General features: G+C 39.8%; 1 protein-coding gene across 2 annotated transcripts; it reads right to left on the bottom strand.

Annotated features, from left to right (window-relative positions):
* Window positions 1-51: 51 nt before the first annotated feature.
* LOC115696430 (uncharacterized) lies at window positions 52-2,318 on the bottom strand. 2 transcript variants are annotated; one of them, XM_061118451.1, is made up of 4 exons: window positions 1,686-2,318; window positions 1,435-1,593; window positions 923-1,308; window positions 52-840 (listed from the first exon to the last, which is right to left on the bottom strand). In XM_061118451.1, exons 1-4 carry the CDS (start codon window positions 2,254-2,256, stop codon window positions 295-297), a joined length of 1,662 nt encoding a protein of 553 aa, XP_060974434.1. In that variant the 5' UTR covers window positions 2,257-2,318; the 3' UTR covers window positions 52-294. The 2 variants fall into 2 exon arrangements, with proteins under 2 accessions (XP_060974434.1, XP_060974433.1); XM_061118450.1 differs by having other exon boundaries at window positions 923-1,593.
* Between the last annotated feature and the right edge of the window lie 13,812 nt (window positions 2,319-16,130).

Raw genomic sequence — 16,130 nt, 5'->3', positions numbered from 1 at the left:
GATCAATGCAAAATTTACATCAACCGAATAACATAAAACATCAGCAAAATGAAAAATGAAGAATATTAATACCAAATTAAGATAATAAGTCACACCACCGCAAAAGCAACGGTCATACATCAAAGCGTCATAAAATTCAAAAGCCTCATCACTAAGAGGATGTCCGCACATCAAAAGGATCGTTAAGCATACATACTTAATGCCACAATGGCGATGTTCATACTTTAAACAAATTGGACCTAAAGTTTAAATCAATTGTCACTTGTAAACAAAAGGGAGAACTTAAAAGACCCACTATGGAGCAATGGTACCATCTTCAGCAATGGAGAACATCACATCGTCAATGCCACTCCCGCCAGAAACAGAAGTATGAGCGTCGACACCCATACTAGGGACAGAGGTATGAGCATCAGCGCCCTTATCAAACACAGAGATATGAGCGTCAACATCCATTTCATTCTCTTGCTCAAGAGCCAAATATTCTTCATGAAGTGCAATAGCACCATCGACGTCCCATCCACGATGGAGCCCTTTCTTATACTGTATCATCAACTCCCCCCTTGTCTTGATGGCAGTCTTGAGTGAAATATCATCAACCTCCTGGTACAATGCGACATACTTAGCCTCCTCCTCCTTGAGTTTGGCACGCACACGCTCCAACTCAGTATTCAACGAGGAATAATCCTGTTTTAGCTTGTCATATGATGATTTGGTAGTTTCTCCTTCCAACTTCAACTTCTCCACTTCCTTTCTAAGTCTAGAATGCTCCTTGTTCAAAGCTCTGTTCTTTTGATCAAGCGAAATTGTGTCACGCCTTAAGTAGAGGACTGCTTGAATAGCCTACAAAAAACAAGTTGAATTACCACGAGTAACACACAAAAATAACTACATATGCGTACATACAAATTCTTTCCAAACTTACTTGGTAAATCGTAGAAACATTGTAATTCGCTCGCCCCGCAACTCCGATGCCCCTCAAACGCTCTTCATCTCTCGGATGGAGAAGAGCCTCAACATGACCTTCGATAGAAGCAGGGTCAGAGTAGGGCGAAATGTTGGAAGAGATGGACAGGTTGATCATACTCTCCTCAATAGACAACTCGTTGTCACCCTTCAGTGGAGAAGCCGCAACCACACCATCAGCTGGCAACTGAGAGCTACCGGTTCCATGTTCCTTAGCAGGAACTCGAGGTTTCACAACATGACTTGTGGTCTTCTTAGACCTCTTTCCAAGTAAAGTAGTCTTACCCCTAGCGACAGCATCATCCGCTCCACAAACCTTGAAAGTCATCCTCTTATAATAACAGTCTGCAAGGAAACGTTCTTCTTCCGTTAAATGACGAATCAAAGAGAAGGGACCACTAACCTTCTCTAAAGCTCGGGTCAACAAAAGGATGGGGACGCGCTTGACAACGTTGAGTGAAAAAATACTACCTTCTTGACGTTGCGCACCTCTCCACAAATTTCCAACACAAGATTTATCCAAAACAAGAAGCTTGTTATGGGCTCTTTGATCGGAAGGAATAGAGAGCAAGTCGTTAACTCGAGCTTCGGACCAATACCCCCCTCGAGGACATCGAGTGAGCCCCTTACCTACAATGACAAAGAGAAGTAATTAGTATTCATAGACAAATCAAGTATCAAATAAAAAAAAAAAGACAAAGAAACCAACACTCCTCACTCACTTAAGGTTCTCCATGAAGTAGGAACCTCATAATCACTCGTTCCAAACAGGTCACCTTTGACAAAACAATATTTCTTCCTCCAACCCCTCTTGTTGCTCGGAACCAGCTCTGTTACCCAAGCTTTTTTGTTCGCTCTAAGAGTGAATAGAAATCGACCCTTATCTGTATCGTGTTGTTTAAGATAATAACTTGACTGAAAATCTACAAGGTCAACCCTCTTACCCTTCACTCTAACTATGACTTCTATACCTAACAATAACCTCCAAGCATTTGGCATAAGTTGGCTAGGAGCTACCTCATAATAGTCCAATACTTCTTGTACAAATGGAGGGAAAGGGAATCGAAAGCAAATCCTAAAAGGAAATTCATACATACAAACCCAATCGCCACTATCCCAATCGGGACGCTCAGCGATAGTTGGAAGTCGCATTTGTATAGAAGAATGAATCTCATATTGATGTCGCATGCGTAGGATATCACCCTTAGTCATACTAGACCTCGGGTTGTCCCTCAAAAAGTGAAGGGACCGCCCGACATACTCATTCTTGTCACCCTCATAATCATGTACCATTATCGCATACTCAAGAGCTCGAGGCTCTCCATCAATCTTACATACATTCTCATCAAAAACTTCCCCCTTATCATCACTGTCAACCAAAGTGACTTGAGGTAATGGTTGAGCATTAGGAATATCTTCATCACTATCCAACATTGAATGAGATCCTCCTTCTGTAGAAGAAGGAACCCCAATCATTAATGGTGAAGTCGCACTTTCCCAAGATCCCATCTCACCGCTCAACAAGAGTATGGTCACAAACACTAGACAAAATTTAATGATCTATGAAAACTCAAAACATATATATGCTATGATATCCAACGATCATACTACGCGTCATATAAAAACATTACATCCATGCTACGCATCATGCTTTTATTAAAATTTTAGTGGACGTATTATGCATCAAGCTCATACAAAATCCTACGGTCATACCACACCCACTATGCTTATCAAAAAATTCTTGTTACTTTTATACAAAATTTCTATGGTCATACTTTGAAAGTCATGGATAAGTTCAAAACACAAAAACCACATTATTTGTTACAAATTTGAATCAAAATATACAAACACTACACAACTATTTTATAAATCAAATATTGTTCTAAGAGCATCAAAAATACCAAGAACACGACAACATTTTAAATGATGAAAGGAATGCTAGAAACACTTACCAACAAGAAGGAGACTTCCTAGCCTTTCACCATCCAAAGCTTTCCACAACGCTACTTGAAAATGAAAAGAAGAAAAGTGACTAGTTAAAATTACTAGACCCTCTTATGTAGAACAATAACACTATAGAGGAATGAAAATCTAAGTTTCAAAAATACTAGTAGAGCAACTCATTCTCTAAACCCATTATTAGCCATATACACAATCTGATGTGGCTCATGAGTATATATATACACACACTCTTGTGATCATCTCACTCACTGTGAAAATAATTTTCTATAGCAGAGAGAAATTATTTCAAGTGAGATACAACAAGTTGAGGCACTACATTACCTAGTTTACACTGTCATTCACACTATGTTACACCACTGAACATAGAAAAAAAAATATGCATATATGGAATGGTCACTATTGTTCATACAATACTTGTAAATATAATAATAGTATGGCAGACCCTCACTCATGGATATACATGAAGTAGAAGTAATCTCAATAGACATCCTTAGTTGAAACAGACCATTAGGCAATTGACAGCAACTGAAATAAGTATGTATATATGTATGAGTACAAATACTTTATCAAAGTACAAAAACAAACTCTTCCTCACTTGCAAAAATTTGACCATCATCCAACATGTTATTAGAGTCAGAACCTATAATGGTTTATTTGCATATTGGTCACTCCACATATAGGTAGAGGAACCTTTGCAATTTTCATATCTACACTAATGATGTGACTCTTCAACATTGTGCAAGTTCATTATATATTACAACCATAATTAGGGATTGACATCCTTAAATCAATATATGTGCAGACCAACCTAAGGTCAATATAGTGCTTACTCTGACCACAACATGGGGTCATACCAACATATCTCTAAAAAAGGCGGACAAGCCTAGCTAGAGATTATATGCTATCTTCCAAAGGACAACTTTGCAGAGCACATATATAACACTTTAAAGGTACGACTTATATATGCACTTACACAATAAAAGTAACTCACTTATTACTGATGTGAGATGATTCAATTCATACATAAAAATATGTATATACATAGTGGGTCATTTCACAACCAGATGTACTTGTACATTACCTAGTTGTCTTGACCATATAGACATGAGCTATTTTTTCTCTTCAAAATTATCCTGTTATTCACGCCACCTATAAAATATGAAATAACAATGCTTGGTTATTTTCATACAACTTTTATCACATGTCCATCAATCTATCAAAGTTGACAACGTACTCTCCACTCACATCAAAGACTTTTTCTTGTCCTATTAAATCCAATATGACAAAAGGCAAAACACACATCCATGGGCTCACCTACTAGACTTGGACCGCCCATTAGTGTACAAAATATCACTAAGCTAACTACTAGGCCTCATCATACATTGTAGAAGCTAGACATGACTTCTAAAAACTAATATTTATAAATTGAAGCATCCTTAAACAGATTAAAATTGAGTAGGTCCTCAAGATAAAATTACATATGGCTTGTTCACAACAAGATATATTAAAAAATATTCATACAAGAAATTTGGCCTTCAATTATTCTTGAGGGCCCAACCCTTTACAATTAAATCTAAACTAACTACTACAACTTATGCCGGCCCAATTATTCTCGATCTAAAATCACACTATAGGCACTCCGAGTCAATCATGCACGCCTGCGGGTGATGCTCCTTAATTTGAGTATAACTCAACTTAAAGAGCAAGGGACAAACTGTAGTGGCCAAAAATTGCTCTAAGCCCAATGAAAAGGCCCAACGATCGAAGTACTTACAAAGCCCACTTATATAAGTTAGAAACAAAGAACCCATAAGCCTAGTGGCTCACATGGGCCACGCCCAATCCATGCCTTTTGGGTCATACCCATATTCGAATGTCCAGCCCGCAATAAAGCCTGTTTTAAAGTGTAATGTTAGGGTTGACGCGTGGAGGAAGAAGAACGTTAAGTTTCCTAACTAACCCACGAAAATAGCGATCTTCCCTAGCATAGCGGAGCGAGAGTATCAACCCTCTGAGTGATACACTAATGGGAGGGCACTCATTCAGGAACGAACCTAAAAGATGACGCTCATCCCTAAAGAAGTGGGGGAAGACCGTTTCTCTAGGGACAGACCACGTTTCAAGAGGTAGTCGTTTTTCTAAGATAATAAATAGGCCCACACTGGGACTGAGAGAGAGGAAGAAGGATAGACGAATATTCACTCTCTCTCTCTCTCTATAGTTTTACTACCAAACTTATTATTTCTCTACGATCTGACATACTCTTTCTCATTCCGGTGAGCGAGGTTTGACCGTGGATCACCACATAACCATAAACACAGGAAGTATTTATTTACATTTCTTGTTTTCTTTTCTACTTCGCACTATAAATTTACTGACTTGACCGTCGGAATGCCTTCGGCCGGTACCACCTCGGTGTCCCAAGGTTTTACGGTCATCCTTTGTCTTTGTTCCGCAGGTTGTCGGTGCCCACAAACGCTCATTCCGATCATTGTAGATTTTAGCGTCTACAGGTGGCTGCCTTAGGTTTTTGACACCTAATCAAGTTGATTTCAGCAAGGGATTAACTTAACCCTTTTGTCTCATTTGAAGAAAAATCAAGGAAAAAGGAAAAATAGAAAATTGCTTTCTTCTTGAACCCCTCTCTCTCTCTCTTGCTTTCGGCTGAGACAAACCAAGGGAGTTTGTTGTTGATTGTTGGATTTCAGCAAGGATTTCTAAGGAGATAATCAATCTAAGGTAAGTTCCAATGAACCCTTCTTAGTTTTCAAGTTTTTAAGTTAGGTTGAAATGGTGTTTTGGGGTAATAGGAGCTGTTAAGGTTTGAATTGCTTAGGGTTCGAATTCAAGGGTTAGTTTGAGTTAATTTGAGTCCCTAGCTTCTGGTTTTGATTCTTGATATTGGTTCTAAGCAAGCTTGAGTTTTGAAACTCAAGCTTTGAGCTTTAATGGCATAATTGGATTTATTGGTTTGTTCTGTGAAATATTGCTTGGATTCTATTGTGTATGCATTGTATAGGTGTACTGGGGAGTTTGGTAAGGTTTGGGCTTTATTTGAGTTAAGGGGAATGATTTTTGGGCTCCCAGCTCAGAACCGAAATTCCGGTTCTGGGGGACCAGTACCAACCGGTCGACCGGTTGGTGACCTAGAACCGGATTGCCGGTTGGGAACCGGTCTGCCTGTTGGGGGAAATTCCAGAACCCTAGTTTTGGCCAATTTTGAGATATTTAGGGTATTGTCATGAGGTTTATCGATAGGGAAACTTTTAGTTTCAAGTTTAAGTCCCGGAAAGTGATTTAGCGAGTCACTCATCTGTGTTGCTATTATTGTGATTAGGGCATCCATCTAGCACATGAATTCCGTTCAGGTCGGCCAACACACTTGAATTCGGAAAACAAGTAAGAACTATGTATAATGTATGATGTGATTATCTGAATGTGTGTATATGTGATTGTATATGCATGCTTGAATTATGTTATGCACTACCAACACTTATATGAATAAGTTATAGAGTGCATTGGTATAGTAATTACTGACACTGTGAGTACGACACAGTGATACCAACACAGGCACGGGAAAATGCTAGGGTGTGTGGTACATCACTCAGTGTTACTCAGTGTTCGGGGTAAACCCTACCAACACTCGTACAGTGAGGTACGATGTGTATGTTGTATAGTGGTTGTACCCTGGTATTGAACGTTCATACTCATCATTTAAGCTCTGTAAATAGGTGTATGGGCGCCTATTTACAGGTCAGAAATTATATGGTATGTTATATGCATTTCTTACCGAGTCTGTTGACTCACAGTTTCTACTTCTATGTGTAGGTAAGGGAAAGGCGAAGGCTGAACAAGAGTGAACCTGAGCTCGGGTGAGATTGTACATGTCAAGCGGCGCGACCTGGAGTGTTCGGTCTCGGGACATCTGGGAGTTGTATTTTGAAAGTCGCTGTGCGACCGAGAACTTGTGTATTTTGAATGTATAGTTTGAAAAGTAAATTTTACAAAGTTTAACAACGGGACCCCGGAATTTGTAAATATTATATTATATTACAAAGTTTAATATTTAAAGCAAAAGTTTTAATTTGACACGTTTTTCGAGAAATTTCTTTGATTAGCAAAGATTGCACAATAATTGAAAAAGCACTGTAGCGTGCCTTAGCATTAGGGCGTTACAATTTTGGTATCAGAGCCGCCAGGTTTGTCTACCGAAGCTTGCTATGATATGTACAATCTTCATCAGAGAAAGCTCGGTTCACGGTTCAGTAAGCCTGTACTTGTTTAGTACTTTAAATAAATGTGAATGTGAAAGCATGTTAGGAAGCATATTAGATTTAAATTAAATATATTTCTTTAAAAAGAAAAGAAAGTGTGTTGCCTCTAAGTCTTTAAGAGCGGCGTTAAGTTTTGATCGCTGTCTAACCTGCCTGGCTTATGGATTCACAGGCTAAGTCCTATAAAATGGACGCCCCGCAAAATACAAGAAGTCAGGGTGACATGGTTGAGACCGGAGGCGGTTAGAGGAATCCTCAAAATCCTCGTGGTCGCGGCCGTGGCCGTGGCAGAGCTCAAGGTGGTCGCCCTGTAAATCCACCTCAAGCTCCTCCTGATTGGGAGCAAAGATTTGCTGAGATGCAAGATAGAATCCGCCAGCAAGATGAAGAGATTCAAAGGTTGAGGCAGCAGGGTCCTCTTGCCGTGCCTCCTCAAGTGGTTCAGGCTGTTGCAGTTCCTGCGGTGCCAGCAGAACAACCTGTTGTTGGCAACCGTATGGAGCCGTTGTATGAAAGGTTCCGGAAACAGGCACCTCCAGTGTTTCTGGGAGGTCCTGATGTGATGAAGGCCGAGCAGTGGCTTTCAGTGATTGAACGCATCCTCAATTTTATGGGAGTGGTTGGAAATGATCGGGTGACCTGCGCCACTTTCCAGTTTCAGGAAGATTCTCTCGTGTGGTGGGAGTTGATAACCCTCACTCGAGACGTCACGCTGATGACCTGGGAAGAATTCAAGGAGTTATTTAACTCCAAGTATTATAATGAAGCAGTCCGCAGTGCAAAGCGGAAAGAGTTCACTGATCTAGTGCAAACCGAAGGAATGACGGTTACTGAATACACGACAAAGTTTGATCGGTTGGCTAAGTTGGCGGCGGGAATTGTGCCGACTGATTTTAGCAAGAAAGAAAAATATTTAGCGGGTTTGAGTGCAAAGATTCGGCATGATCTGGTTATTACTACCACTGAAGCAACCACATATGCGGAGATGGTTGAAAAGGCTTTGAGAGCCGAGGGAGCAGTGAAATTCCTTCAAGAGCCCCGAGTGACTCCGAGTGTTGGTGGAACCCCCACTGTTCCTACTCCTGTTTATGGTAGGGATGGTGGTGACTCCACCACTGAGCAGAAAAGAAAAGTTGTTCCGGCTTCTGGTGGTTCGGGGCAAAGCAAGCGGTTCCGTGTGAACCAAGGCAGAGGAGGACGCCAGGGTTACTCTTACCCTGAGTGTCCACGGTGCAAGAAACATCATCCGGGAGAGTGTAACTGGAAGACATGCTTCCTGTGTGGCATGGTGGGGCATTTCAAGAAAGATTTCCCCCAGACAAATAAAGAGGAGCCGAAAGCTGAGGTGAAACCAGTTCCTGCTCGTGTGTTTACCATTACCCAAGCTGATGCTGCAGCCAGTCCTTCTGTTGTGACAGGTCAGCTTCCCGTCAACAACTTGTTATTTACACTATTATTTGACTCGGGAGCTACACGTTCATATGTGGCTACAAGAGTGATTGATCTTTTGGGTAGGCCTTGTGATATTTTAGAAAGAGGGTTTGGAACCCTAATGCCTAGCGGGGAATTGGTTATCTCTAATAGGCGCATTAGGTCTATGCCAATGAGGATCGAAGATAGGGAATTGAGCACTGATCTTATAGAATTGAAACTAACTGAGTTTGATATTATACTAGGAATGGATTTCCTATCCAAGTATTCAGCCAGTATAGATTGTAGGCGTAAAATGGTGACTTTTCAGCCGGAAGGTGAAGATCCATTTGTTTATGTTGGATGAGTTCAGGGGTCTCGGATCCCGGTTATTTCTGTGCTGAGGGCTAGGGATTTACTATGCAATGGTTGTGTAGGATTTCTAGCAGTGGTATTTGACTCCAGCAGACCTGAAACATTTGGGCCTGAAGTAGTCCGGGTGGTGAAAGATTTTCTTGATGTGTTTCCCGAGGAGTTGCCGGGATTGCCGCCACAGCGAGAGATTAACTTTGTAATTGATTTGGCACCTGGAGTTGAACCTGTTTCTAAAGCTCCATATAGGATGGCTCCAGCAGAACTCAAGGAGCTTAAGTTATAACTCTAGGGGATTCTTGATATTGGGTTTATTCGACCCAGTGTATCGCCCTGGGGAGCTCCGGTTCTCTTTGTGAAAAAGAAAGATGGTTCCCTCAGAATGTGTATTGATTATCGGGAACTAAATAAGTTGACGATTAAGAACAAGTACCCGTTGCCCAGGATCGATGATCTGTTCGATCAGCTTCAGGGAAAGACAGTGTTTTTGAAGATTGATTTACGGTCTGGTTATCATCAACTTAGAATTCGGGAGGAGGACATACCGAAGACTGCTTTTAGAACCAAATATGGGCACTATGAGTTTCTGGTAATGTCGTTCGGATTGACTAATGCTCCTGCAGCCTTTATGGATCTCATGAATAGGGTATTCAAGGATTTTCTCGATAACTGCGTTATAGTGTTTATCGATGACATTCTTGTATACTCTCAGTCAGAAGAGGAGCACGAGCATCATCTTCGAATGGTGTTACAGCGACTTAGGGATCACAAGCTGTATGCCAAGTTCAAAAAGTGCGAATTCTGGTTGTCTGAAGTGTCCTTTCTGGGACATATTGTTGGAAAGAATGGAATTATGGTTGATCCAAATAAGATAGAATCAGTGAAGAATTGGCCGAGGCCCAAGTCTGTGACGGAAGTTCGAAGTTTTCTCGGGTTAGCAGGGTATTATCGACGTTTCGTCGAAGGATTTTCTAAACTTTCTATGCCCCTAACCGAATTGACCAAGAAAAATCAGAGATTTGTGTGGTCAGATAAGTGTGAAACAAGCTTTCAGGAGTTGAAGCAACGTTTGATAACAGCTCCGGTGTTAGCTTTGCCATCAGATCAAGAAAAATTTGTTGTTTATTGTGATGCATCCAGACAGGGTCTGGGATGTGTTCTGATGCAAGCTGACAGAGTCATAGCTTATGCCTCTCGTCAATTGAAAGATTATGAGCAGCGTTACCCAACTCATGATTTAGAGCTCGCTCCTGTGGTTTTTGCTTTAAAGATATGGCGACATTATCTTTATGGTGAAAAGTGTGAAATTTATACTGATCATAAAAGTCTCAAATACTTTTTCACCCAGAAAGATCTGAATATGAGGCAGAGAAGGTGGTTGGAGTTGGTTAAAGACTACGATTGTGAAATACTGTATCACCCCGGGAAAGCCAATGTTGTGGCCGATGCTTTAAGCAGAAAAGGTCCCGGGCAAATTTGTACCACAACTATGATAGCCCCTCAACTAGCTTCGGAAATGGTTAGTGCAGGGATTGAGTTTGTGGTCGGGAAATTACATAATTTAACACTTCAATCTGATCTGTTGGAAAGAATCAGAAAGGCACAACTGGAAGATCCCGAGCTAGTTAAGGTTCGAGACGAAGTAATGGCTGGTCGGCCTAGAGGTTTTTCAGTCTCAAACAGTGGAATGTTATTATACAAAGCTCGAGTTTGTGTTCCTAATGTTGGTGAGCTTAAGAAAGAAATACTTGATGAAGCTCACACCACGCCGTATTCGTTGCATCCGGGAACCACCAAGATGTATCAGGATTTGAAACCCTACTTCTGGTGGTATGGAATGAAAAGAGATGTGGTGGACTACGTGTCCAAATGCTTAACCCGTCAGCAAATTAAAGCTGAACATCAAAGGCCGGCAGGGTTATTGCAACCTTTAGTCCTTCCAGAATGGAAGTGGGAGGACATTGCAATGGATTTCGTAACTGGTTTGCCTAGAACTACGGGGATGTATGATTCTGTATGGGTCATCGTGGACAGATTCACAAAATCGGCTCACTTTCTACCAGTGAAAGTTACATATTCAGTGGATCAGTATGCTGAATTGTATGTGAAGGAGATAGTTTGTCTCCATGGAGCCCCTAAATCTATTGTGTCAGATAGAGATCCAAAGTTCACATCGAAATTTTGGGTGAATCTTCAGAAGGCTATGGGTACCAAGTTAAAGTTTAGCACAGCCTTTCACCCTCAGACTGATGGTCAGTCAGAAAGAACTATCCAGATTTTAGAAGACTTACTGCGAGCCTGTGTCATGGACTTTGAGGGTTCATGGAGTAAGTACTTGCCTTTAATTGAATTCTCCTACAACAACAGCTACCAAAGTACAATTGGGATGGCTCCCTATGAGATGTTACATGGTAGAAAATGTCGTTCTCCTATTCATTGGGACGAGACAGGAGAAAGGAAGTACTTGGGTCCAGAATTAGTGCAGAGGACCAATGAAGCTATTGATAAGATCAAGGCTCGGATGCTTGCTTCTCAAAGCAGGCAGAAAAGTTATGCTGATCCGAAGCGTAGAGATGTTACATTTCAGGCAGGGGAACATGTTTTCCTGCGGGTTTCACCAATGAAGGGTATTAGGCGCTTCGGGAAGAAGGGTAAGTTAAGCCCTAGGTTCATTGGGCCATTTCAGATACTCGAGAAGGTCGGGCAGGTAGCATATCGGCTAGCCTTGCCACCAGCATTATCGGCTGTTCATGACGTATTTCACATTTCTATGTTAAGGAAATACGTGTCAGACCCGACTCATGTCTTGAGTTATGAAGCCCTTGAGCTACAACCAGACTTATCCTATGAAGAGCAACCTGTTCAAATTTTGGATAGAAAAGAAAAAGTTCTTCGAAACAAGACTATTGCACTGGTTAAGGTGCTCTGGAGGAACAGTAAGGTGGAAGAAGCTACCTGGGAATTGGAGTCAGATATGAGGACTCAACATCCAGAGCTATTCAGGTTAGATTTCGGGGACGAAATCCTATTAACGGGGGGATAATTGTAATGACCGCTCTAGTAATATGGATTAGTAAAGGCAATTAGCACTAATTTTTATTATTTTATTATTATTTGTGAATTAATTTTTAATATGAACCCCAATATTTAGAAATAGATATTAGAGTTATAATTTCTCAATTCCGGAGATTTTATTAAACTCTAGGGGTATTATTTAGCTTATATGTGAAATATGTCAATTTTGTAGTTTTTGCTCGGCGACAACGGAAAATGCGATGGATGGCTAGATTGATCACATTGGTAAGTTTAGAACCCTATTTCATAGTGGGAAATAATTTAGAGAAAATAAATTATTGGGATTGAGCGGGGTTATGGATTTTGACCATTTTACCCCTAGCTTTAGAAATACCTAAGTTATATCTTTAAGGGCATTTTTGGCATTTAAAAAGAAATAAGAGATAGGTGGCTGCCTTAGGTTTTTGACACCTAATCAAGTTGATTTCAGCAAGGGATTAACTTAATCCTTTTGTCTCATTTGAAGAAAAATCAAGGAAAAAGGAAAAATAGAAAATTGCTTTGTTCTTGAACCCCTCTCTCTCTCTCTTGCTTTCGGCTGAGACAAACCAAGGGAGTTTGTTGTTGATTGTTGGATTTCAGCAAGGATTTCTAAGGTGATAATCAATCTAAGGTAAGTTCCAATGAACCCTTCTTAGTTTTCAAGTTTTTAAGTTAGGTTGAAATGGTGTTTTGGGGTAATAGGAGCTGTTAAGGTTTGAATTGCTTAGGGTTCGAATTCAAGGGTTAGTTTGAGTTGATTTGAGTCCCTAGCTTCTGGTTTTGATGCTTGATATTGGTTCTAAGCAAGCTTGAGTTTTGAAACTCAAGCTTTGAGCTTTAATGGCATAATTGGATTTATTGGTTTGTTCTGTGAAATACTGCTTGGATTCTATTGTGTATGCATTGTATAGGTGTACTGGGGAGTTTGGTAAGGTTTGGGCTTGATTTGAGTTAAGGGGAATGATTTTTGGGTTCCCAGCTCAGAACCGGAATTCCGGTTCTGGGGGACCAGTACCAACCGGTCGACCGGTTGGTGACCCAGAACCGGATTGCCGATTGGGAACCGGTCTGCCTGTTGGGGAAAATTCCAAAACCCTAGTTTTGGCCAATTTTGAGATATTTAGGGTATTGCCATGAGGTTTATCGATAGGGAAACTTTTAGTTTCAAGTTTAAGTCCCGGAAAGTGATTTAGCGAGTCACTCATCTGTGTTGCTATTATTGTGATTAGGGCATCCATCTAGCACGTGAATTCCGTTCAGGTCGGCCAGCACACTTGAATTCAGAAAACAGGTAAGAACTGTGTATAATGTATGATGTGATTATCTGAATGTGTGTATATGTGATTGTATATGCATGCTTGAATTATGTTATGCACTACCAAAACTTATATGAATAAGTTATAGAGTGCATTGGTATAGTGATTACTAACACTGTGAGTACGACACAGTGATACCAACACGGGCACGGGAAAATGCTAAGGTGTGTGGTACATCACTCAGTGTTACTCAGTGTTCGGGGTAAACCCTACCATCACTCGTACAGTGAGGTACGATGTGTATGTGGTATAGTGGTTGTACCCTGGTATTGAACGTTCATACTCATCTGTTAAGCTCTGTAAATAGGTGTATGGGCGCCTATTTACAGGTCGGAAATTATATGGTATGTTATATGCATTTCTTACTGAGTCTGTTGACTCACAGTTTCGTCTTCTATGTGTAGGTAAGGGAAAGGCGAAGGCTGAACAGGAGTGAACCTGAGCTCGGGTGAGATTGTACATGTCAAGCGGCGCGACCTGGAGTGTTCGGTCTCGGGACATCTGGGAGTTGTATTTTGAAAGTCGCTGTGCCACCGAGAACTTGTGTATTTTGAATGTATAGTTTGAAAAGTAAATTTTACAAAGTTTAAAAACGGGATCCCGGAATTTGTAAATATTATATTATATTACAAAGTTTAATATTTAAAGCAAAAGTTTTAATTTGAAACGTTTTTCGACAAAATTTCTTTGATTAGAAAAGATTGCACAATAATTGAAAAAGCACTGTAGCGTGCCTTAGCATTAGGGCGTTACAATATAGCATTAAAATAATGAAAATATTAAATGATAAACCCTATACAAGTGGCCGGCCATGGCTTGTGGATATGGGCCTCACTTTTGCAATTTTGTTGTTTTATCATTTCTGCATCCTATTTTCTCAAAAACGTCAATTTTCAAATTCAACCATTTAAATGTCAATTTCAACTACTTAATAAATATAATTAATTATTAAATAATATTTTCATTTATTATATTTATTAATTAGACTAACCAAAGTATCTTAATTAACAAATATACCCTATAAACTCTTTCTTTACAGTTTCGCCCTTACCTAGTGATAAATTCACAAATAGACATAGTCTAACTTGAGAATTATAATTAATTAATTGAAACCAATTAAATGAGTCTTACAAGTAGTATTGCCTCAACTAGTGTGGGGACCATGGGCCTATATATCCGAGCTGCCAATAAGCAGATCAAGAATTTACCTCTTAAATTCACTGACTTGTTAATTCTTCGATGAATCCACACATAGAACTTAGAATTGCACTCTTAGCTATATAGAACGCTCTATATGTTCCACCATATAGACACGCTATTAATTATTCATTGTTATAATCCTAATATGATCAATGATCCTCTATATAGATGATCTACACTGTAAAGGGATCAAATTACCGTAACACCCTACAATGTATTTTATCCTTAAAACACTTAACCCCGTATAAATGATATTTCAGCTAAGTGAAATGAGTACTCCACCATTTATTTTTGTTTGGTCAAGCTCGAAGGAAATCATCTTTTACTTTCTATTCGCCAGATAGAAGCTATAGATTCCATATTTATGTTAGCGCTCCCACTCAATTGCACTACCGTGTTCCCAAAATGTACGTATCACCCTGACCGAAAAGTAGGCTTAACTAACAAATCAAAGAACACAAATAACACTCTTGAGATTGAACCTAATCATATCAGGATTAAGATCATTTGATCTAGGATCAACTAGGTGATATTGAATTGAATAGATATTACGGTAAGTTTAATAAATTTATGTCAAAGTTCAATATCGGTCCCTTCCGATGCATACTCCATGCATCCAACCCAAGCTTTACTTTAACCAATGCTCTGGAAATAACATAGCATTTCTCCAAATGCAAGTAAACTCTGTTGTAGATTGTCATATCAGTAAAACCCAGTTCTGATAAATCTAGGAATCTTTAATCACATAGTCATGTTTACTTTCTACTGTGCTGACAACACAATAAACAAGAACAAGTATGTGAAAAGGGTTTGGATAAATTTATAAATCAAATAGAAAAATAATTGATAAGGTGAACCAAAACATACACAAATGAATGAAAAATACTTCTGTTTCTTTATTGATATTGAATAATATGGATTACATTGGAATGGAGTTTTATTTAGGGCATAAAACCCAACAAACTCCCACTTGCACTAATATAAAACTAATCAGTACATCTCAATTAATCCTAAATTCTGACGGTGCTTTTCAAATGTAGTTACTGCCAAGACTTTGGGGATCATCTAAGTTGTCTTCTGTGTCCACTTTTTCCACCAGTACATCCCTCTTGCCATATATTCTCTAATGATATGATATTTACTTTCTATATGTTTGCTTCTCTTGTGGCTTCGAGACTCCTTACTGTTGGCTATTGCTCCAGTGTTATCACAAAGTAAAACTAGAGGCTTTTCCACTCCAGGCACAACACCGAGACCGGTGAAGAACTTTCTCAGCCAGACTAGTTCTTTGGCAGCCTCTGCAGCAGCTATGTATTCTGCTTCCATGGTAGAATCTGAAATCGCGGTTTGTTTAGCACTTCTCCAAACCACTGCTCCAGCCCCAATGGTAAACACCATTCCTGATGTAGATTTTCTTTCATCAAGACATGCCTAAAAATCTGAGTTGGTATAGCCTATGGGATTTAAAGCACCACCCTTGTAGACTAACACATAATGTCTAGTACTCTTCAAGTATTTCAGAATATACTTAATAGCATTCCAATGTTCCTGACCTCGATTTGTCTGATACCTGCTC

Source organism: Cannabis sativa, chromosome 7, assembly GCF_029168945.1.
Source record: "Cannabis sativa cultivar Pink pepper isolate KNU-18-1 chromosome 7, ASM2916894v1, whole genome shotgun sequence".
Taxonomy (NCBI): Eukaryota; Viridiplantae; Streptophyta; class Magnoliopsida; order Rosales; family Cannabaceae; genus Cannabis; species Cannabis sativa.
Note: the sequence above shows the minus strand (reverse complement) of the source record. Positions and strands in the feature narration are given on the sequence as shown.